The sequence below is a fragment of the Manacus candei genome, unplaced genomic scaffold, assembly GCF_025592945.1.
Source record: "Manacus candei isolate 608988 ecotype Guabito, Panama unplaced genomic scaffold, ASM2559294v1 h1tg000048l, whole genome shotgun sequence".
NCBI lineage: Eukaryota > Metazoa > Chordata > Aves > Passeriformes > Pipridae > Manacus > Manacus candei.
In genome coordinates, this window is record NW_026138096.1 from 10,728,136 (window position 1) to 10,752,174 (window position 24,039).

At 42.7% G+C, this 24,039-nt stretch overlaps 1 protein-coding gene across 1 annotated transcript; it reads left to right on the forward strand.

The window, feature by feature from the left end:
* Window positions 1–7,259: 7,259 nt before the first annotated feature.
* Window positions 7,260–23,790, forward strand: SUCLG1 (succinate-CoA ligase GDP/ADP-forming subunit alpha). The gene is made up of 9 exons (XM_051798243.1): window positions 7,260–7,401; window positions 15,931–16,034; window positions 16,897–17,013; window positions 17,537–17,749; window positions 17,838–17,895; window positions 20,159–20,242; window positions 20,851–21,002; window positions 21,556–21,744; window positions 22,740–23,790. The coding sequence occupies exons 1-9, from the start codon at window positions 7,353–7,355 to the stop codon at window positions 22,764–22,766; spliced, it is 993 nt and encodes a 330-aa protein (XP_051654203.1). The 5' UTR covers window positions 7,260–7,352; the 3' UTR covers window positions 22,767–23,790.
* The last annotated feature ends 249 nt before the right edge of the window (window positions 23,791–24,039 follow it).

Here is a 24,039-nt window from a genome sequence, read left to right on the forward strand (position 1 = left end):
GCATGATGTTTCATAAGTAGAATTAAAAAATTGTTTGCTGAAAGCAGAATGGGCATTACACAGAAAAAGAGCAAGTGAGATGCTCCCTTTCTTGCCCCACCTACACCCACCTTTCTCTCCCCGCCATAACTCTCCTCTGGTCCTTATTTCTGCTCTCTGGAGTTACACCAGAAATCCCAGCAAGCCCATTTCTAACTAATTCCTTAGCAGGTGCTCTCAGCCATAGCTCTGTTACTGAAAAACCACAGGCTGTAGGGAAAAAATAAGGCAGGTTAAAGCACAAGTGTGGCTAATCCCTCCAGAGGAAACCCTCAGCTCTGAATTTCTCTGCGCTCTTCACGAAGGAAAAAGGAGAGCAGTGGTCCAGTTCCTCCTCATGACTCTCCTAGGGCTGAGATGCTGAGACTATTTTTACTTACAACCTGTAAATTAAAGTATAGAAAACCACAAACTAGTCTGTTTTTAGAAGGTTAAGCATCCTTAGCTGCTGGAAGCTGAACAGAGGTGAGGTCAGGGTTTAGCTTCACACTTGGGTCCCTGCCTTGATCCCGGGGGTATGGCAGAGAATGACCAATTTGTTTGCACAACCTTAAGTTCCAGTAATAGGAGATGATGATGCCACTAGAACTAACAAGATGCTTGAGGATTTCAAAATGCAGGGTTGTTTTATTGAGGGTAAGATTGGGAGACGATGATCAGACATCAGCTAATGCCAGGAGTGTAGGTCCAGAGTCATCAGCAATGTGAGTAAGGGCTAAACCAGCTGAAGAACTTGTTCCTGGTTTAGTAATTCTCTAAATACAGGTTTTGTCTCCAAGGATGGCCTTCCTGATAAACCCTCCCTCTTGGAACTTGAATTTGTTAAAGGGATGTCTTTTAGCTCTGGGTAGCACCAGGAGACAGACCTGTTTCTGATTCTGAATGGGAAGTTTGGGGTATATTCTATGCTATTAAATATCTGCCCATGAAGTCCATTTTGTGGCTTTACCAATTATACTGTTTGTACAGCTGCTGGGCTGAATACAACCCTAAGATTTTTAATATGTGGGGATCAATACAAGCCTAAGAGTTTACTGTGGGGATCAAGTGTGCGATTCTGCCATAGAATCACAGAATGGTTTGTATTGGAAGGGACATTAAAGACCATCTAGTTCCAAGCCCCCTGCCATGGACAGGGACACCTTTCACTAGACCAGGTTGCTCAGAGCCCAGTCAAGCCTGGTCTTGAACACCTCCAGGGATGGGGAGTCCACAACTTCTCTGGGCAGCAGGATTATCCCAAAGGATTTCTGCTTGGCATGAAGTTCACCACAATATTTGTGGTATAAGGGGCTGCAGTCCTAGGGAGTGAGCAGCTGGGAGGGAAATGATGGAGAAGGTCCTTGAGCAGAGCTCCAAATAGAGCTCTGCTATCCTTGCTACACAGGAGGGAAGTGCCACTTCTTATTTACTATTTAATATGCAACCAATATTTGGAAAACTTTGAGGTTTGCCATCTTTATGCCATGATCAGGTACACATTCTGTTAAGAAGAGGTCTGCAGGAGCATGACATTCCTGTCCAGCATTTCCTTCAGCTCAGAGATAAGTGCTGACAGTTCGGGCACCTGCTATTCACGGGAAACTGTGCTGTAGGAAATGCTGAAAACCTTGGAGTGAATAAGCTTGTTTCAGTTTTGACCTTCCATTTCAGTACGTGGGAAGAGATTAATGGAATCCTACAAGCACCCACACCAATCAGTGTTACAGAAAAGGCAGGAGGGTCCATTTGGTCGGAGTAAAGAAGAAGGCATCCTGCTTTGTACCACTCTCTTACAATAACATTTACAGAGACATGAATGTATTGATGGGCCAGCTATGTCTACTGAAGCTGTCAGTCAAGTGCAAGGCTCAAATTCCTAAGAAACCTGTGGCAGCATTTAACCTCTGGCTGTGCAGATGTAAACAGCAAATGTAAACATGAACTATGATAGGTGGTGGCAGCAGGATTCCCCTGGTGATCACTGTACATTGCCACTCTCTGGCAAAGCAGTGACAGGGCTCCGAGTCATTTGTCATGACTGTGGGATAGGAAAAAGTGTCAAAGGCTTTATTCAAGAAAAGCAACTGTACTTTTAGTTTCATGCTGTAACAGCCCACTCTGCGTGGTCTGCAGGCCTCATCATTTCACAAGCTTGGAACTGAACCTTTCCCCAACCACAGCACTAACCTGCCTGTCCCTGCCTCTATTATTTAGCACTGGGTCCAAAATACTCCTGGGTGGGAGTCAGGTCCAGCTTCAAACACCTCCTGCAGAGGTACCCACCATGGGCTGCTGCTGTGGATGGGTTTCTAAGTTCTTCTTGCAACCACTAGAGATTGTCCAGATCTGGGAGGGCTCCAAGGGAGCAATTCAACCCTCTCCTTGCAGCAGACACCTAGAGATAGCAAAGAAAAGACTCTGTTGTCTCCGCTGACTGTGTGGACCAGGTTTGCATAGGCACAGCAAGAGCTGAGATGGACACACAGACACACCTGCCATGCAGACACCTTCAGGGGGCTGAATTTGGACCTGAATTTCAGCCTCAGCTGTGCACTGTTCAGACAGCAAAAAACTCAGGTGTCTAAATATAGGGGTCTAGTGCCATGTGGGGTGCCCTGGGGTATCTGAGGCCTCTGTGGAGGGCTGGCTGCTGGGATACAGGACTAACAGGAAACCCAGGCTTTCCTGGAGAGGCGGGAGGAAGCAGGGCAGGATGCTGCTGGGTGGCTCATGCTGCACTAGATGCCAGTCCACAAGCCAGTGTCATGAGCTGCAGTTCAAACACCTCTCCTGGGTTATCTGCAGCAAGATCAAGGTCAGTATGAAACACAGAAGTGGAGACATGTGGATTCACACATGGAAATGTGCACATGGAAATGAGGATGATGTGTGAGTAAGGGGATGAGTTCCTCGTGTGGATGAAGAAGACTGAGACTGGTAGGCAGACTTGCCGTACCCACCAAGGCCTCGGGAGAAGAAAGACACAGGGGGTTGGTGCAGGTGACAACTGTTTTGGTGTTTCTAAGTGCCAGTGCCTTGAGCACAGTCGTTTTTTCATTCTGTGGTATAATATCAAACTTGGACTCCGGGGTGTAAACAGGACACCCTGAAAAACCTGGATGTCTAAAGCATTTTTGCTGCTTTTAGTCCTTAGCTAAATGCAGATATTTAAGGGGTTAGTGGTTTATTTGCATTGCACATTTTTGGCTGATGATGGAAGTAAAGAAAACATTAGCAATAACACCTCAAAAACATCAACAGAGTGTTTTTGTCTTCTGCTGTGGCTGAAGCTGCCAGGTAAGTCAACATGAACATGATGTTCCTTTGGGCTTTTTACTAGAAGATCAAGTGCTCTGTGAGGGATACTAAGCAGAAAGTCCTGTGTTTAATATCAACAGATCTGCTTTCAAACAGGATTAAAGCCCAACTATAAGTAAGAAAGCAAGAAAAATGTTTTCACCAGAATTGAGTTAGTCCCTGGGTGGGTGGTTTCCATCAGGTTCAGCTCCAGGATCTGTGTTGCTCTTAGAATGAAGTTCCTTACAAAAATGCATTAGAGAGTGACCCCACAAATTATCTGAGCTTTGGGCTTGCCACAGTGGTTGAAAATTATTGTTCTTGGATTAAATCTCCAAATCTTTCTTAATCTTTTGGCTATGCCACTAGAACTGGGTCTGTCCTGAACTTTTGTAAGTCAGCCCCTGGCACTGCTACCTGAGTGTTGCCAATTGCTGTATTGTTTCTCCCTGGGCTGAATGGTTTCTTTCTAGGCAGTTGATTAAATCAGCTAAATTAATGTTGGTGGGACAGAGTGTTCTCTGACGAGAACCAAACCACTGCATTAAAACAATTGAAAATAGGTTGGGTTTTTTTTTTTTTCCTTTGGTTCCATGTATGTCTGCTCAATTATATATTGTACAGCTGTTTTCCACACCCTGAAACTTCAACAGTTAGAGTGATGATGGTTGGCATTGATATTAATTACAGAGTCAAAATACAGAGTCAAAAGACTCTATATGCATTCAGGGTTTTGAATGCAAAGGACTGAAGAGATGTCTCTGCTACTGAGGTTGAAAAAAAACACAAAACAAACCCAAAACAACAGAAGTACCAAACAACAACCCAAACACTCATCTTACATGATTCTATTGAAAACCCCCAAATCTTCGTTCGCGAAGCCTAGCCATGATGATTGAAAACACTAAAAAACTGCAGTTGTCCTTATTTTTTCATATTGTTTGACTTCAGGCCTGAGTTATTTTAAGTGCCTTTGGTATCCAACAGATGTACTTCTAACACTACACAGCTCAACATAAAAAGCAGAGCAAGAATAACTCACTGTAAAAATAATTTATTTAAGGCCAAAACCTCCAGATCTCCCTGTTGGCAGAAGTGGGACTCAGAATTCTCTGACCTTTGGTAGTGGGACAATCCTGCCTGTCACTGCCACCTATGATCCATGGTGAGGGGATCACTTAGGAACAGCTGGGCTTCTAATTGTTCCCTTTGGTTCTCTGATACCCAGTCTCCCTAAGTTCTTTGTGTGTTATTTTTCTAGATCATCTTCTCTCCCTTCCCATCCTGAAAATAAGAGTTTTGTTGAGAGACTGCTAAAAGCAAAATGTTCCTGTATATAGAATGACAACACAGTGGCATCTAAGTCAAATTCTATAATCCCCACAAGAGTCTTAGTGAAAGCCACAAGGAAAAATTGATTTGGAAACGGATCCAGGTATAAATCTTTTAGTAGAAAGCGGGTTCCTTGTAATATCAGTGTGTGTGTCCTCCTAGGGGTATCATAAGAAGCTGAACATTTGGATGCTCCATTTATTTATTACAGCCTTGGTTTTAGGGACACAAAATGAACAAATTAATTAAGAAAAAAAAACAGAGTATGACAATTCCTGAGGGAATACTTTGTCTCTTCTTGCCCCTCTCCCAGATACCCACATATTTGTAATGGATATATGCACAGGACATGTTTCTGGAGGCATCTGATGGCACAGGAGATGAGCTGACCTGTGTCTGAAGCTCATGTGTATAAGTTAAAGCATTTAAAACCCCCTTATGTGAGGACTCATTGTAGAGTTCAGTGGTTTCTTGTGACACTGATCTAAAGTCAGTTTGCTTGCGGCTGCAAAAATTGTACATTTTTTTAAGAAATGAGCTGACTTCACAGCTTTCCCTGATTTTTCTAACTTCCCTACAAGTCCCAGGTACTGCATAGCCTCGGTTTGCTTTGTAGGCACTTCTCTTGTAACCATTGTCCCGGACACACACTCCTCTCAGGAATGTTTGCCTTGTCAAAAAAATGGAGCTGAGCCTTTCTTGTTGTTCATCAACCCTCTTCTCTTTCAGAACAGATGTCCCCTAAAATTTACAGAAAGAAAATCTCTGTATGGAGAAAACACTAATTGTTGTTTCAGAAAAGTGTTGTTTGATTTATTCAAATGCACTCTTTTCCTGCCCCAGGATCAGCTAGGTAAGTAAACTGCCCATGGTGAATGAGAGAGAGGATTGTCAGTTCTCTTCAAGGTTTTAAAAAACAATTTAATCTCAAACCATTTAGCTGCAATAAAGCAGTAGGTGGTCAGGACTGCTGCTTATCAGATTGACTATCCTGGGACCATCACTCATGTCCTCCTTGTGCCATCCTTTTGGCCTTGGAGCATTTTCTTAGTGCTCACTGGACATGGTCAGGACAGGGGTTTCACTCCTTTTCTACAGTGCTTTGAGCAGATTACTAACAAAGGATGTCAGGTATCATAGGATCAGGATTGTTTGGGTTGGAAGGGACCTTGAAGATCACCCAGTTCCAACCCTCTGCCATGGGCAGGGACAACTTCCACTCGACCAGGTTGCTCCAAGCCCCGTCCAACCTGGCCTTGAACATTTTCAGGGATGGGGCAGTCACAACTTTTCTGGGCAACCTGTGCCAGCACCCCAGCGCCCTCAGTATAAAAAAAATTCTTTATTTTATCTAGTCTGAATCTACCCTCTTTCAGAGAGGTAATACATTTCATTTGATTGGTCATGTAACTTGCATGTGGGATTATAAATTGTTACTGAAATTGGCAATAAGAAACCCCTAAAACTTAATTTGTGAGTATTGATGGTCAGACATTCTTTTATTATCAGTGCTGGGCACACAGGAGGATTGCCCCTCTGATCATGTGTGACCCATTCTCGGCTCAGCATAGCTAATACTTACTTACAATTTTACATACTCAGCAAATGTCTTGCATATTCACTACTTCTCTTATAAAGTTCATACGTATGTTAATTAGTCCTAAGAAGTTCTTCAGAAGTCCTTATTTGGTTACTAGGGGGTCTCCTGGTGGTCTCTTGGTGGTCATTTGAAGCGTGAACTTTACTTGAACTTGCCCGTTGAGCAGCGCATTTACAGCCGGTTGGTTACAGAGCGCCTTTGTTCAGTGTCTCTTATCCAAAAAGTGGATACTCAGTGTACCACTACTACTACCACCGCTACTTCAACTAAACCATAGAATCATAGAATCAGCCGGGTTGGAAAAGACCTCTGAGATCATCAAGTCCAACCCTTGATCCACTACCACGGTAGTTACTAGACCATGGCACTAAGTGCCACATCCAGTCTCATCTTAAAAACCTCCAGGGACGGAGAATCCACCGCTTCTCTGGGCAGCCCATTCCAATGCCTGATTACCCTCTCTGTAAAGAATTCCTCCCTAATATCTAAACCTAAACCTCTCCATGCCCTCGTCTTACTGATAGTTGCCTGGGAGAAGAGACCAACCCCCACCCAGCTCCTGTCAGGGAGTTGTAGAGAGCGATGAGGTCTCCCCTGAGCCTCCTCTTCGGGCTGAACAGCCCCAGCTCCCTCAGCCTCTCCTCACAGGACTGGTGCTCCAGTCCCTTCACCAGCCTCGATGCTTTCCTCAGAAACTCGCTTATTTCGCACCCTCCTCAACACAAACTTCCGACAGAAAATTACCGAGCGGCGGATAATTATTGCTCTTATTTTTACGTTGCGATAGGCCGGTGGGGGGAAAAAAAGAAATAATCACAGAACAACGGGGGATTATTGCTCTCAATACCAGCCGCTCAAAGAGATAAAACACCACCTTCTCCCCGAATAAAACGCGACTTTTTTTTTTTTTGTTTTTCTTTTTTGGTTTTTTTTTTTGTTTTGTTTTTTTTTTTTTTTTCTGCTACGCCCTCGCCCCCTGCCCTTCCCTTCCCTCCCTCACGGCGACTACAGCCCCCAGAATGCGGCGCGGGGCCGTCCTTCCGCCGCCGGGGCGGGGCGGGCCGAGCCGGGGCCGCCGCCGCCTTTGCGGACGGGAGGGACGATGTCTCGCTGCAGCCCCGCCGCCCGCCTGCTCGGCCGCGTCCTCCGCCGTGAGTACCGGGACGGGCCCTCCCCGCCGCCCGGCACCGCTGTGGGCACGGGGAGGGGGGCAGGGGCAGGGACAGGAGCAGGGGCTGGGCAAGGTCACGGCGGAGCGCGGCGCGGAGGGGCCGCGGCGGCAGCGGGGGTGTCCCCGGCGGGACCGGCGGTGTCCCCGGCGGTGTCCCCGGCGGTCGCAGCGCTGCTCCGGGCGCCGGCTTTGCCCTCCTCGGGGGGCTGGCACTGCGCTGGCGGGGCAGGGGCACGCCTGGCTGCGAGGAGGCTGGTTAATAAAATATACGGGAAGTTTGGTTTTTTTTCCCCGCGGAGGGTGGGCGCCCGCGGGGACGGGGAGCGAGGAAGGTTGTTCTTCTCCGCGTTGCGGCCCCGGAAAGAATAAAAAGGTCAAGGGCCAGAGGAAGCTGGTAGAGGTGGGTGGTGGGTTGGGCGAGAGGCCGCTTGAGGCCCCTGAGTTACCCTGTGGTTTCAGCACAAGGCGGTGAAGTTGTTTTTGTGTATTGGCCTCTTTTTGTGGAGAGCACGAGCAGTCCGACGCTAATACTTCGGCTTGAAACATTTACTGAGTGTTGTGGAGAGCACGAGCGGTCCGAGACTAGTACTTCACCCGGAAACATTTAATATATGTTGTTCTGAACATCATAATAAAACAATAAAGTGCTTCCCTTTTTTTCTTTTTATTCCTTTTTTTTTTTTTCTCCGTGCTTTTTTTGCTCGGTTAAAGCTACGTTCTCTATTGAAGAGGAGACTTTGCAAGGGCTTGTAGTACACAGAAGGGGGGATGGCTTTAAACTGAAATAAAGTAAGTTTAGATTAGCTTTAGGAAGAAATTATTGGCTGTAAGAGTGATGAGACCCTGGCACAAGTTGTGGATGTCCCATCCCTGGAAGTGTCCAGGGCCAGGTTGGACGGGGCTTGGGGCAACCTGGTCTAGTGGAAGGTGTCCCTGCCTATGGCAGGGGGTTGGAACTGGGTGGTCTTGATGGTCCCTTCCAACCCAAACCATTCTGTGATTCCATGAAATTAGTGTGGGTCACAAGAGCAGTTTCTTGGAATCTGAACTGAGGAAATAGTGCATTAATTTGGTTCTTGCAGCTGAAAATGAATGGACGAAGTTAAATCTACCTCCTTTCACTCCACACAAAGTGTTTTTGTCTCGGTGGGATGGTGACTTGCAGGTCAGGATCTGGCAACAGGATCTCACAGCCGTAATCTGGTGTGAGTAGTTCCTGTGGCACACCTGCCGTCCAGTTGGGTATCCATTCCTGCCTCTTGTTCTCTGTGAACAGGAACAGAAAACTTTTCTTACTATACAGTTAATTTCTGCCACTTTAGCTTTTGAATTGGCTCCCCTGAGCCTGATGACAATTGGTTCTGATGGAGGGGAACAGATGGGAATGTAGCACCTTCCAATTTAGTTTAATTTATACTCCCAGCAAAGCTACTCTTGGGTGCAGTTTTATGTGTTAAAACTCCACATTGTTCCCTTTACAAATAGCAGTAAGAGATTCAGGGAATAGTTCTTAAAATTATTTTGAGGGGTAGAGGAAAAGAAGAGATCTAAGGGGCTCAAGAAATGTCTTTTTGCAGCTGTTCATGAAATCTTTTAGAGAAACTCATGCAAGATGACGTAGTCTTTCATTGGAAACCTTTGCTTGGTTTGATAGTCTTTACAAAATGTTAAAAAACTGCTGAAACCTTAAATTTGGACTTTGTGCATACATTTTCACTAACAAATAATTACCATCTGTTTCTCTTAGTGATTTAAAACCATGAATTTCTGGTGTTGTTCTGTTGCAAAAGAGATGCAAACTCTTATTTTTGTTGCTGCGTTGCTGAGGGAAACTTGCAGGGTGTGTATCCTTAAGGTTTGAATCAGGAAGCTGCGAAAAGAGAGTATAAAATATGTCAGTGAATGGCAAGTGCTGCTCAGAGGTCAGTTCAGAGCACTGGTTGTATGCGGATGGAGTCAGGAGAAAACAGTGCTGGTCTGTACCACACTTAGAGGCACCTGAATGGATTGGAGAGTCAGGATTAGGGATTTCATGTCCTGGGCCTGTTAGAAGGCTCTGGAGAGCTCTTAGATTAAAAGATTACAGTAATTATGTGAGTAACCCTGGCAAAGGATTGCTGCAGAAATAACAGCCCAAACTGAGGAATTCCTGAATTGTTTTTATGTCAACAGTGTGGAGAGAGGAAAGCTCACAAAGCTTTTCCTGCATGTGTTCTCAGTGGAGTGTGCCTTGGAGTGGGGAAAAGCAGCTTGTTGGCATTAAAGAAATAGATAATTTGTGCTGAGAAGGAACTTTTGAGTTAGGAGAGAAAGATGTGTTGGAAGGGCTGAAATTTTTCTGCGTGTCATTTCCCATTAGTCCTAGCTTCATTTTGATGTGGTAGGTGTAGCACAGTCATTGCATCTGCCCTTTACAGCCTGATTCATTGACTTAATTCCTCAACTCCTATTTCATGTTCACAGATTGGGGTTGCCATAATTAACAGGAATTTGGCAAGGGAAGGGTGAGAGAAGAGTGGCTGGGGACTGATACCTAGAAATGCTCTGAGAGCATAATCCTCTTAAACAAAGGAGCAAGATATTTTGAACAATCCCTCACGAGCGTGAAAACTTCTTTGTCAATAAGGATCATCTTCTGCTAATGTAACTGATAACTTCAAGGGTGAATTCTGGAGGTGGGTTTATGCTCTTCTGTGCTGTCAGAAGCTCCCCAGAACTGCTCTGTCCTCCTCAGGCCTTGCATTTGTAGGCAGACGAAGGAGAAGGAAGGTGGTCACAAAAGTGCAAATTAAATGTGTCCAAAATATCAAAAGGATTTCTCAGAATCAAGCTGAATGTCCATAACTAATTGAAGATAAAGAGAAGGGTGGGATGTGTGTGTGTAAAAAAGGACTTCTTAGCATTTTAAGTAGCATTCCTTGTACCTCAGTCCTTCCCTGAGTTTCCCCTGTGGTGATCTCCATTTCCCCCATTTCACTGGAGCCCATATGATTCCTAAGGCTTTCTTCTTTCCTTGCTTATGTAATAGAAGAGGAATGTCTTCCTTCATCCCTGAGTTCTGTGGCTTCTTCAAAGAGTAACAGAGGAAGAATTTCATTTATAACTTTTCAGTCTTCTGGCAATGTGGGTATGAGCTCAGGTCCCTGTAGAATCTGCTGTTTCATCTTGCTATTATACTGTGCTCGCTTTATGAGCACCCTCAGATGTTACCTCACCTTCCAAATTCCATTTTTTTTTTTGATCTGGGTTAAATGGGGGTAAAGAAGGGGGTACTTTGGCTGGATTCCTGTCCATAGGAAATCTTACAAGAGTCCTGAAAATAACAAGTTTTCCCCTTTGTATAGTTTGAGTGAGGAAGAGATTCAGCCTGTAGTATCTGTGCTGCCACCTGGCTTGCACAACCCAAATAAGTTGTGGGCTGGACTAGATGACCTTTAAAGGTCCCTTCCAATGCAAACTATTCCATGATTCTATGAAATGTAGCTCGGGTTGCATTGTTTTAAATGAGATTTTTGCCTGTGAGGTGTTGCTGCTCAAGGAGTGCCTGAAAGCTCAGTGTGAACACCAGTGTGCTTTAAAATACCATGTAAATGGGTCAGTTTTCTTTTTAATGTGCAAATTCATGATTGGACTTCATGATAAATAACAGGGTATTTTTCAAAAAGATTTGTTCATTGTAATTCACAAGTGAGCTTAAAGCCCTGCTGGAGCCCATGGATAATGAGGTTTTTTCCTGAGATAAATGTAGGTGGATTTTTCTGTTTCTTGAACTGCAGTGAGTTCTGGGCTTGGCTGGGGCCTTGTTTCTGGACATGCCAGAGTAACTACCAGCACAGTGTGTGTGTTGGAGTAACTGTCTGTAGTTTTTAGTAAGTTTTCTTTACTGTAAAACAGTTGATGTTCCATATACAGGCTTTTTACTAAATTTAGATCTTGCTTTACATCTCCTCTGAGACAGCTGGGGTTTGGTGTTTGAGCACTTTTCATAACTGCTTGGTTATCCTGTACAGTGGGCCAAAGTAGGCTCTTGCCACAGTACGTCTCAGTTTTTAGCTATCTAGAAGGTAAAGGACTGGAAAGCCAAAATAAATGCATCTTGTTATTTGTATAACTTTATTTTTAAACAGAACAGAGGTGTGGCAGAAATGAAAGGGTTGCCTGGGAAAGATTGTCCAGTCTCTTGTTTTATTTTTAATACTCTTTGCTAAAGGCCTATTGCAGGCCTTCGTTCAACATGGTAATTTTATCTTAGAACTCTGATTTGACAAAGCACAAAATTTCCCCTGTGCTTTGGTAAGATTTGGATTTGATAAGACTTGTCCTTGTGCTCCAGGACTTCATCTGGAGCCTTCACCTTTGCAGCTTGGCCTGTAATTTAGGCTTGTGCATTAAAATAGCATCACCAATGGGTTTGACTCTTGCTGGTTCACAGCTGAAGAGCAAATTTTTTTTCTTTCATTTTTTTTTCCGTCCTCCAGACTTCATGAAGCAACATGCATTTAGAGTCAAGCACCCAAATTTGTTCTAGTAAAAGCAATTGTCTAAACGGGTTTGGAAGTCGGGAGGCAGGTCCTGGGTGGAAGTTGAGACTTGGATTCTATTTCTGACTCCTACCTGCTGTGAACTGAGGCATGCCATTCCCACTTTCCACCTGTTTCCTTCTCATCTTGTGTCTGTCTTAACTATGTAAATTGCCGGCTCCTTGCACCCAGGACTTGCTGTTTGTGCCACGTGGAGCAGAGCCTCATCCTGACCCATGGCCCTGCTGTTTCTGCTGTGCTGATAACCAGGGCAAATGTTTCTGCTGCAGGCAGGGCCAGGAACACAAGTAAATGTATCATCCCACTTTAAAACCCTCAATAACTCAGACTCATCGATCCTGGCAACTGCAAGGTGATTTTTAGGGGTTTTTTCCTTAAATTTCTTAAAAAATATATTGCTCCCTGGCCATGGGCCCATGCTAAGCTGCCTCTCTCTAGAGACAGCAGACAGCTCAAGCCTATAGCCAGGCTTTTTTGAACCAGCTGTATTTTCTCTGAAGCAGGGCCATACAGTAATGTAAGAAGCACATAGGGGTTTCAACAGTAAATCCACACAAAGCTTAAATTTTAAGGTGCCTTTTAGATATCAGTGCTTAGATTTTTTTTTTTTGATAGCTTGGAAAATGCTCAAAAGCTTTTTATCCTTGAAAAATATATTTATACAATGTTCTGAAAAGTGGGAATTGACAAACTTAAGCTTTCAAAACCAGTTTTGTGCAAGGTTATAAATATCTGAAAATAGATCTGGAATGGACAGCTGGACTGAGAGTGTAGAATTGCTTTAAGGTGTAGAGAAATGAGTGACTGTGAGTTTGTCAACAACAAAGAGGGTGTGGAGTCTCCCTCAGTGGAGATATGCAGGAACCATCTGGATACAATCCTGTGCAATATGCTCTTGGATGACCCTGCTTGAGCAGGGAGCTTGGACCAGATGCCCCACTGTGTTCCCTTCCAACCTGACCCATTCTGTGATTTTTATTTTTATTTTTTCAAAGTACTGAAGTTGCTGAGTGACAAATGTGTGGCTAGCAAGCATCCCTCTCTTATTTTGCAGGTGGATTTGTCAGTGGTGCAGCACAGACTCTATAAAACTTAGATTTGAATCAGTTTAGTGTTGCCTGTTTACTCTTTCCCCTTGCAGGCCCATTTCCAAACATTCCCTCCCATGCTCCCAGAAGCCCAGACTGTTCTTCCCATGGCATTGCTGGTGGTGATGACTGTAACAGCTTCTTCTCAAGGGACATCATCCTTTGCTGTTCTCAGGGTTGGGTTTTACCCAGTCACACCTGCTGCCAATGAGGGATTGCCTGAATGGCTGGGATCAGGCAGACTGATTCCCTGCTCTCCTGACCAGCATTCCAGCTGTTTCTGTGCCTCTTTTGCCTCTCCTTTGCTGGAGGCAGGCTGCTGTTTGCCAGTTGTGTGTTTGAGTGAGTTTATGTTGCAGTGCAGGTGCAGGGCTTTGCAGCCTTGTCTAGGAAGGCCAAGTCCTTGACCAAGGATGAGGATCATCCTGTGCTGTCTTCTGCCTGCATCTTAACCCTGCTCGTTAAATCTCAGCCTCAGGCATATTTACACAGAGTCATAGAATGGTTTGGGTTGGAAGAGACCTTGAAGATGATGGTCTAGTTCACAGCCACTTGCCATGGGCAGGGACACCTTCCACTAGATCAGGTTGCCCCAAGCCCCATCTAACCTGACCTTGAACACTTCCAGGGACGGGGCATCCACAACTTCCCTGGGCAACCTGTGCCAGGGCCTCATCACCGTCAGTAAAGATTTTTTTCTTAATATCTAATCTAAAACTACTCTCTTTCAATTTGAACCCATTCTCCCTTGTCCTATCACTATATGCCCTTGTAAATAGTCTTGCCCCATCTTTCCCGTAAGTTTCTTTCAGGTACTGGAAGGCCACAGTTAGGTCACCCCAAAGCCTTCTCTTTTCCAGGCTGAATAATCCCAATTCTCTCAACCTTTCCTCATAGCAGAGTTGCTCCATCCCTCTGATGAACTTGGTCCCTCTTGTGCTGGGACCCCAGAGCTGGAGGCAGCACTGCAGGTGGAGTCTCACCTGAGCGGGACAGAGGGACAGAATCACCTCCCTCATCCTACTGCCCACAGTGCTTTGGATGCAACCCAGGATATGGTTGGCTTTTGTATGGCTTTTTATATGGATTTGGTGTGGACTTTGTCTGTTACTGCTTTGTATTTCCTGGCATAACAAATTCTGCAACAGTATTTGTGCATAATGTTGTGATTTAGGTTAAAACCCTGCAAGGTCCCCTAAAGTGCACTTTCACGACTTTCCTTATGAATTTACTGCATGCAAGTCTGTACCTTTCTCTGCTGAGCTTTGCTTCATCTCGATCTGAAGTTGAGGATCTGCTGCAGATCCTTAGAGAACGGCAGGAGTGGTTGGAGTTAGTCCCGGATTTGCCAGCACTTTCTAAGAACAGAGTAAGGACTTTAGATTTAGCAATAGCACTGATGTCTGTGCACTGGTTCTGGTATGGTTTGGTTTCTCATCTCACTTTTTTTTTGGATAGAAGTAAAGCATGAAAGCAGTGTAGCACTAAAATTTAGTTGGCAAAAGTACTTGTGGAAGAGTCCCATGTAGTTCTGTCATAGAAATGTGTATGTACATGGATCTTAAATTTTCTGCACTTTTTTACCACACCATATAAATTGTTATAATGCATTTTAGTAAATTCCGTGCATTAACAGTTTCTGTTGAAAAATACCTTTTTCCTTTTTTTTCCCACTGAATAGTTTTTATTTCCTTCCTAAAAATAGAAAATAAATATCCTTTCCTTGTTCAGACATGCCTGAATAAGTATATGGAGCAGTCCAGGGATCATGATTCAGAATCTCTTACTTTGATTTCAACTTCACTTTTTACTTCCTCAGATCTTAGTTGGTGGATCTTTAAAAGAGCTGAAGGGTTTTATAGTAACATGCTGTTGTTGGTTTCTGCATTAGGATTGTGCCTTCCTGAGTTCACTCTATGCATAAAATAAAGTTTTTATGTAAAAGACTTGCAGGGAGTAAATTGGCTCTGATCCCCTCAAAACTCTGGTGTTTGAAAAAGCAATGGCAATAAATGTGTGCATCTTTTTTATACCAGAAGACCTCTCCTTCCTCCTCATCTCAAGCTTTCTTGGAGGGTAAAATTCTGCGCATTTCTTTTTTAATCGTTTGATGTCAACATATCTTTTCCCTCAGCACAGGTGCCATCATTCTCCTGCGCTTTTTGATATCAGCACACGCTATGCTCTTTTTCTGCAATTGTGTTGTTTTCTTTTGTCAGTACCAGAGTTGTGAGAACTGAATTGAAAATCATTCTAGGGGAATATCTGGAGAGCTGTGTTTCCTCACAGGCCCGAGTGCATGTCCAGCAGCGATGTCTAGGTGCCTGTAGCCAGGAATCTGCTGGAAGAAAATCTCTTGCTGTACTGTCTTGCTTGGCATTAGGTTTTACCTGGGCTGAGGTGCCCTTGAGCTCTTCAATTATCTCTCCTTGTCTAGTCTGGACTGTGCTCTGTTCACAGGAGGTGTAACATAGTACTTGTGGTGTCATGCCTCTGGATATTGGGATTTTAGTCCTGCTTTGCCACTTCGCAGAATTTCTGAGAGGATGGAGACATGTTCATTTGCAAATGAAAATAGTGGTTAAGAAGTTGCTTCTGTCTGTCACTTGTCATGAGGAATCCTGATATGAAGTGCTTGATATGAGAAATACTCCCCTGATTTCTAGTAAACTGGGTAATCACACGATAGGGTGCACGTGTTTAATATCTCAGAATGACAAGCACTGAATGCAGCTTCAGAGCAGAAAACATGAGCTGCTCATGGTCTTTTGATACATGCACTAATCGATATGCACTTACTTGATAGGACATTTTTTGACTCAAGAGTCTGACAGAACAGTGGATTAATGGTTTGTTCTCTCTTCTGTTTTTTTTCTCTAGTTCAACAGAATGGAGTCCGACACTGCTCCTACACGGCATCTAGGAAAAATCTGTATGTTAACAAAAACACAAAGGTTATCTGTCAGGGTTTTACAGGCAAACAGGTATGCTTATGAGCTATTTCTTCTATCACCTTTTCAGTTCAGAAATTTAATTGCCTGAAAAACTTAATAATGTATGAAAGGGATTATACACTGGATTTGTCTGTCTCAATAGGAAGCTGAGCTTCCTTCACCATCAGGAAGGTCCTTCAGCGCTGTGGTTTCCTTTTTTTGGCCAAATACCTGTGCACAAGCTTGACACTTGGTTTTGAGTCATCTTTATAGTACTTTTCATTTTTGTTCTTCATTTTGATCTTAAGACTTTTTATTGTATACAGCTGAAAGGGTTTCTTTGTAAAAGGAGATTTGCAAAAAAACCCTGTAAAAACCTTACCATTTTAGAAGTACTTCTTTCACAAATGCATTTGAGTATCAATGCCTATGAATTAAATTTCTGATTTTATTTCAGGATATTTAATAATTTTCTCAGATTCACTCTCTTACACATTTGCAAGGGGAGAAGGCTGCTTTTGTAAAACTATCAGCTAGTCATGGATGAGAATGCTAATTTTTTCTGTTTTACTATAGTGTTTGTCTTCTGCCAGACTTGATGTGGACAGTAAAACGTGGCTGGTGTGTCTGCAGGTGTATTAGCAACACACAGCAAAATATCCTTTAGCGTGCAACTGCAGTGCTCTGATATAAAAGGAGAAGCAGAGCATATGAGCATGGTCTGAACTCATTTAAAAACATGTCAATGCACTCTTCAAAATACCTGGTTGTATACATGTAGTGAAAACTTCCCTTCTCATTGTAAATTTAAGTGCCATAAATTACCTTCAGAATTACAGATAGCATCAGAATTTTTGGTTAATTTTATTTGCTATTACATGCCTTTTAACTTCACTTATTTTCCCTCTCACAGGGCACCTTTCACAGCCAGCAGGCGTTGGACTATGGCACCAATCTAGTTGGAGGAATTTCTCCAGGGAAAGGGGGAAAAACTCATCTAGGTCTGCCTGTGTTTAATTCTGTGAAGGAGGTAATTTGCAGCGGTGACTGGAGGGCACACAATTTAATGCTGCTGAAGGGCTCCTTATTTCATTGCTCACGCTGAAGAGACAAATATTTGAGCCGTGGATGTCACTGGGCAAGGAGTGAAATAGAAGCCTTGTGAAAGAGGGAGCATTCAGTGTGGTCAAGTACAAGTTTGGCTTCCACTGTGAAGTTCACAGAGTCTGGATACACTTGCTTTATGCATGCAACTAGATTCTGATTGATTCTGGTGTGTATGATGAATTTTTAGAAAACTATTTTCTAAGAGTATTTATGATGGTGATCATGGGGCAGATCCTTTCCAGACAGTGGTCAGTTCTCAGTTCCCTACTTGCACTCTGTGTCCCATCTTCAGGGAATTTAAATCTTGCTTTGATCACAGTCAATTAATACATATCCATTTACTTAATTTATGCCTGAGAATGGATGTATTTTAAATGATTTGTTGTCAGATGTTGTCTCCAGCCCCACTAAGTATGTGATGTATTTTTTTGTTGTGTCCACTGTAGGCCAAAGAGCAAACAGGTGCCTCTGCCACTGTGATATATGTCCCTCCCCCGTTTGCTGCTGCTGCCATCAACGAGGCAATCGATGCAGAGATGCCCTTGGTCGTGTGCATCACTGAAGGGATCCCCCAGCAGGACATGGTGCGGGTCAAACACAGGCTGGTCAGGCAGGGCAAGACCCGGCTGGTGGGCCCAAACTGCCCTGGAGTCATCAATGTAAGTGGTTTCTGGGTTTGGCCCGAGGCTGGACCGTGCTTAGTGGTGGTTTGAATGTTCCATCTGACTTCTCCCCCTCTTTCCTTAGCCTGGAGAATGTAAAATTGGTATCATGCCTGGTCACATTCACAAGAAGGGAAGAATCGGTGAGTTTTTGAATATTTATGCGTCATCTAGAACTTAATTCATTGCTCTGGTGTTCTGCCTCATGAGGCTGGGCACATCCTGTCCCACAGACAGTTAGTACAGCTTGTCTGCCCTCGGTTTGTAAGTGAATTTTTGCATTATCAATCCTGAAGGCCAAAATCAAGAAGTCTTTCATAACAGGACTGGGTGCTCATGGTAGAGGCAAAGCAAGTGGAAGTTGCCTTAGATAGTGTGATGGCCTTGGTGTCTCCAAAGGAGAGTCTTGAGGAAACTTCCATTTATCTTGGAATTTGAGAGGACTAAGCTCCTCAATGCTATTCCTTCCAATAGCTTGGCTCCTTAGGGGACCTATTGTGAGCTCAGTATTACAGCAAAGAGAAGAGATTACAGCCAAGTTTATAATGTGACAATTTAGACGACTATTGAAACATCACAAGGGGAAGTGTCAAATATACCCAGTTCTCAGGCAGTGTAGTTAAGGGCAGAAAGGCAGTGACCTGTTCATGTTAGTTACACACACTGTGTATAATCACACACCCTGTTGCATGCAAATCTTTTGTCCTGACTTTTGTTGGCGAGAAATAACAACTTGATTTTTTAAAAAAATAATGCAGTTCAGGAGCTATAGAGAAAATTCCTCCAAAATATAAATTTCTACTTAAATAGAGCTTCATAAACACTGTTGTAGACAGTATATGCTGTATGTTTCTTGTCAGCAAGGTAACTGGTTTAACTTGATCACTTTGCAACATTACTTCTATTTTTGATGAAAACTGTATTTTTTGTGGGAAAGCCTGTTCAATGCTGTTGAACTAAAGGGACTCAATGCAGTTTTTCTAGCATGAGAAACTATCTTTTCCTCTTAACCACTTCTGACTTGAGAACATACTGCACCTAGGGAATGCTGGAAGATGTGTTAACGCTCGTGTTACACCTCCAGCTTTCAAAAGTGCCTGTAAACCTGGAATTGAAAAACCAGATGGCTGCAATTACGCCCTTTGTAGAAACCATTGAGACATTGCTCTACGACTGTGAAAAGCAACATCAACCAATGTTGCCCTGAGCTCCCTTCTGAGTCAAGGTTCTCTTCAGATTTTCTAAATACCTACAAGAAATGTCCTGTAGTCACAAGTTATTACAATCTGAATGCAAGGCATGTCAAGTGCAAAAGAATATTTTAAATCCTGAACCCAGTAGCTCTGACATTGCTGGAAATGTTTTTGATGGTTTTCCAAGGATCAAGGAATAAAAATGGAGCTATGCCATCCTCCCAGCTTCGTCTAACACTGTGATGACCTTGGGTGATGTGCTCCCCAGCTTTCTATTACTGTGAGGCATCCAGGAATCATCTGAATATACTGCTATAAAAATAGCCACAGTCTTTGGACTGTTATCTGTAGCTTCTCTGGAGCAATCTGATCTTAATGGCAAACATAGCAAGAAAAAGCCTTTGCTAGTACACATCTCAGCTGTCCAGCAGTATAAATAGTTGATAAAACTAAGGTTGTTAGTCTAGTGGTTTATTTTCTCCTCTGTTCATGCAATATACTTATGATATTCCTTGCTAGATGGCTTGAAGTAGATGGAAGATTATGTCTGTTTTTCCTAGAAACCTTTCCTTTTGTACCATTAGTGGAAGTCTTGGAAAAATGAAGAAAAAGCCATGCAAATATTTTGCCCCTGATCTGGGCTCTGTGTTACCTTCCACTCTGAATTTAAAACTGGGGTTGTGGTTTCTTGTAATATTGTATCGTAAATGCCGAGTGAGTTTTGTAGAGCAGCAACAAATAAACTTAATAGTGATAACCTACATTTGTGCAGCATATTTCTGTTCTGGAGGATCTCTCCTGTACCTGGCCTTACTGGGGATGTGATTAATACAGAATTCTTTTGTTGACTACTGAGCTGTGGCTTTGCCTCAAGTTCAGTGCATTAGCTACTTGCACACAAGATAAGAACTATATTCTTCTATTTTGTTTTCAGTTTTCTTTCCTGGTAGGGCTGTAGCATGATGAATTTTGTCTCAGCCAGTGTTATTGAATTCCTGGGCAGGTTTAGTCTGTTGACAATTAAGTGTCAAAAAGTGACAACCAAGAAACAGTACAGATAGAATCTTACGGAGAGTTTTCATGTTTTGGCAAGGACAGATGGAAAAGCTGGCATCTGGTGTTGTTTATTAAGGTGATTTTCATGAATATAAGTGCAACTGCCTCTAGTCATGTGCTTAACTCTGTTAATATTATCTTCTTTTCTTTCCTAAAGGTATTGTGTCAAGATCTGGAACCTTGACATATGAGGCTGTTCATCAGACAACGCAAGTTGGATTGGGGCAGTCTTTCTGTGTTGGTAGGTTTCCTTGGAAACAGCCTGCTGGACCAAGACTAATCTGGTTTTTCTTTACAGAATAAATCCAAAGTAATTCCTTTACCCAAGTATAGAAGTTGCTGAATGGCAGTCGTGTTGAGAAATGAGATCCCTGTATGCTGTGAAGAGTATAGCCCTTCTTTCTTATTGTTTCCACATCAGGTTAATAAAATCCTAAAAACCAGCTTTGAACAGAGAAGTGCCAGCAAATATGATGTCAATTTGAAAACAGATTTTCCCAAGAAGTTTACTATTATAAGGGGATAGGCATTTAGTTGGGTATGTTAAGTAAATTCAGTTTTCTTACAGCAAAATTCTAGAGCTGGGGTCTCAGTCCTTCTGTGCCCATAATATTTTGTTTACAGTGTGAAAGGTGAACGTTCAGATATCAAAGCTTTCTGTAAATTGTGGGGGAGGTATTTGGAGCAGGAATTTGACACACTCAGACTTGGCAAGAGCCTTCAGAGCTGCCTGTCTCATGAGCCTTTGGGAATACTCCTCATGCTGAAATTTACTTTGCAACTTTTATCATAAATGCAATATCATTATCTTGAGTAAGTCTTTTTCGTGTGGTTTTAATTTTTTTTCAGGGATTGGAGGTGATCCCTTCAATGGAACTAATTTTATTGACTGCCTTGATGTCTTCTTGAAGGATCCTCATACCGAGGGGATCATATTGATTGGGGAAATTGGAGGAAATGCTGAAGAAGATGCAGCAGCATTTTTGAAAGAACATAATTCTGTAAGTCTTAAACATGTCGCTTCCAGACACCTTTGTAGTTAACCAACTTCTTTTGCCACTTCAAGGAAAACTCAGTTCAATTTCTAATGTCTGCTTACAAAAACAGTACTACAAAACAGTATTACTTTTATTAAAGAGAAAGAGGTGAAATTAGGAGCTTTGTCCAGATTAAATGTAATGGTTGGACTTGATCTTAGAGGTCTTTCCAACCTTAATGATTCTGTGAACTGGAGAGCAGTGTCAACTTAGATTTTTATTCCTGTAACAATGCTTGTAGTGAATTTTTATTTTTATTTTTTTTTGTAGTATATATGGCTCTGTAGAGAGATTTAAATTTCTCTTTGCTTCTGCTTTATGATGGTTATCAGGAGAGAAAGTATTCCACACTCTTTAAGCCTTTTTGTTCGTGTCGTCTGAAGTTTCCGGCTATTTAATGTCTTTGCCTGGCTGGTTGATATTTAAATACAAAATAGAAAATAAAAAATCTGCCATCTGGAATTGCTTTTCCTCTCACCCTCCCCCCTGTAACTGGGTATCTTTTGTTTCTTCCCAGGGCCCAAATGCCAAGCCAGTGGTGTCGTTCATCGCCGGCCTGACGGCGCCTCCGGGCAGGCGGATGGGCCACGCTGGAGCAATCATTGCTGGGGGAAAAGGGGGAGCTAAGGAGAAGATTGCAGCCCTTCAGAGTGCAGGTGTTGTGGTCAGCATGTCCCCTGCTCAGCTGGGCAGCACCATCTACAAGGTGTGTCTCTAGAAATTGGTACATGTGGCCATCCAGAGCAAGAAGCCACTTCTCAGGGAATACAAGTTGGGAGTGCATCTCTTACCCAGATACTCTGTTGCTCTGGACTTGGTTAAATATAAGAGCTCTCTTGACTGAACAAGCTGAAATTACTACTTAAAAGATATGTGCATACAGTTTTATGTGATACTGTTTTATAGAAAAGTAAACATGGCAAAATAGAGAAGAGATTCCATTTTGCTTTCAAGTGCAGCAACTTGTCGAAATTGTTTTCTGGATGCAAAGAACCCAAATTAATTTAAAACATGAGAACATTCTCTGTAAGTAGGATGTTTGAGGAAGTAGAGCCTTGGCATATAAGTCTGTTTTAAGTACTAATTCAGAGTTATGGTTGAATGTATACAGCTGAAAAACTGAGGTATGGAACGGGATTATTTACATTTTCCTTAGTTGATATCTAAAAGAAGGGGTTGCTTCACAGCTAGAGGAAATGCATAATTCAGCTGTTTTAGGTATTTTTTGTTTCCTGTGGTGACTGTATAGTACAACATCTCCACAGGGTGCTGTGGGATTCTTCTCTTCTTCTGTTGTATATTTTCTTTACTAAAATGAAAATCTTTATTTTGTTTCTTCTCTTGCTTGAGTCCTTTGCTGTAAGGATTCTACTGCAGCTTTTACACAGCACTGGGGTTTTTCAAACCCATTATGTTATGCCTGGGAGCAAATGGTTCCTTGACAATATTGCAGTCTGAGAGCATGCCCTGACTGCAGTCTGGCACTTCCCATAGCTGTTTTGCTAATGTGAGGTGGGAGAATGCTTATTCTCCTTTCCCCTAGCTTGCACACTTTATGCATTTTATATTTTAATGTTTAATTCCAGTTTCTAATTCTTAAAATAAGTTTTGCTAAGATAAACACAAAGTAATTGAAAATAAAGCAGTAATAGAAGCATTTTCTTTTTTCTCCCACTGGTAACATCTGTGTGCTCTTTGCAGGAGTTCGAGAAAAGGAAATTGCTGTAAGAGAAGACACTTTGGAATACGGTCTCCAAAACACCAGTGCAGCACCTGGCCTCTGCTTACCTTTTGTCTGCTAATCTTCAGTTGCCCAAATGACTGATGCCCAAATGACTTGGAAGCCATAAACCTCCTGGCTAAACCTGTTTTGATGTCTCCCTTGTTTCAGACGTTATCACCTCGTTGTAAATCACAGCAAATTAATAAATCTACTACTAAATCTGACCCATCTTTTGAATTCCTGAAGCAGAGCTATTTTCTTCAGTCATCATAAAAAAATCCTTTGTAACTTAAGCACTGCCCATTTTTAAGGTAAAGTTGCCTGTAGAGATGCTTTTAAGGATCAAGGCACTGACTTTATGCACATGCCACACTTTACTTTGTTTTTAAAAACTCCAGTCCCACTCGTTTGTTGCTGGCAAGTATGTTTGAACAACAGGCCAAAGTTTCCGTCCATTAAACCAAAGCTGCTGGATCTGAAGGGATTGCTTGTTGATCCACGTAGCTGGATATGCCTGAGGTCCAGACTTTCTCTTCAAGGCTGACTAGCCATGCACAGTGCAGTTCTCTGCTGGCAAGGAATTCTGTTGGTTGTGTATAGAGATGGAATTGTTATTCACAAAAATTAATCTAATTTCACATGCAAAATATATATTCAAAATTGTCTGTATCTGTGAAGATGGTTTGGTCTTTAGCTTACATTACCTTAATTGCCACTTTATCTTAACTAGAATTGCATTGCTAGTGTTCTGAAATTCTAATAACAATGCGACATAGAGGAGGAGAGTTATTCTCTAAAAAAAAGAACATAATAAGGTAACTTACTTGTTAACCACTCCCAGCACTGTAATGGAAAGCCCTTTTTTTTTACTGTGGATATAGCCCAAATATTGTACCTATAAATAAGTGTTATAGGTTTTATCAAGGTGGACTAAATCCCAGATTGTTTTATATAGAGGACTGAAAGTTCATGTAACCTGGCACTTGTCTAGAGCTAACCTGGTGTTCCATAAAGGTGCTGTTACAAAAACTTGTGTTGTTATTTATTTAAAACTGTTCTTAGTTTTCTTACTCCGATCCCTGTGGAATTTCTCTTCCTAAAGCAAGCAGTAGGCAGATGTCTCAATGCTGACATTTACAGCTCCTAGAGCTGAGCCCTGATGAAATGCATAAAAGGACAGGTCATATCTGTGCTGCACTGAATGTCTATTAATGCACTTTATATATGGTCAGGCATCAGTCAGGTGATCCAGGGACAGAGACCAGGTGCTGTATTGTT

Excerpts from the sequence above, each read along its gene's own strand:
- SUCLG1 (XM_051798243.1), top strand. The coding sequence starts at position 7,353 with ATGTCTCGCTGCAGCCCCGCCGCCCGCCTGCTCGGCCGCGTCCTCCGC. Across the intron at positions 16,035-16,896 it reads AGGGTTTTACAGGCAAACAG|GGCACCTTTCACAGCCAGCA; the intron begins GTATGCTTATGA and ends TCCCTCTCACAG. Across the intron at positions 21,003-21,555 it reads TTTTGAAAGAACATAATTCT|GGCCCAAATGCCAAGCCAGT; the intron begins GTAAGTCTTAAA and ends GTTTCTTCCCAG.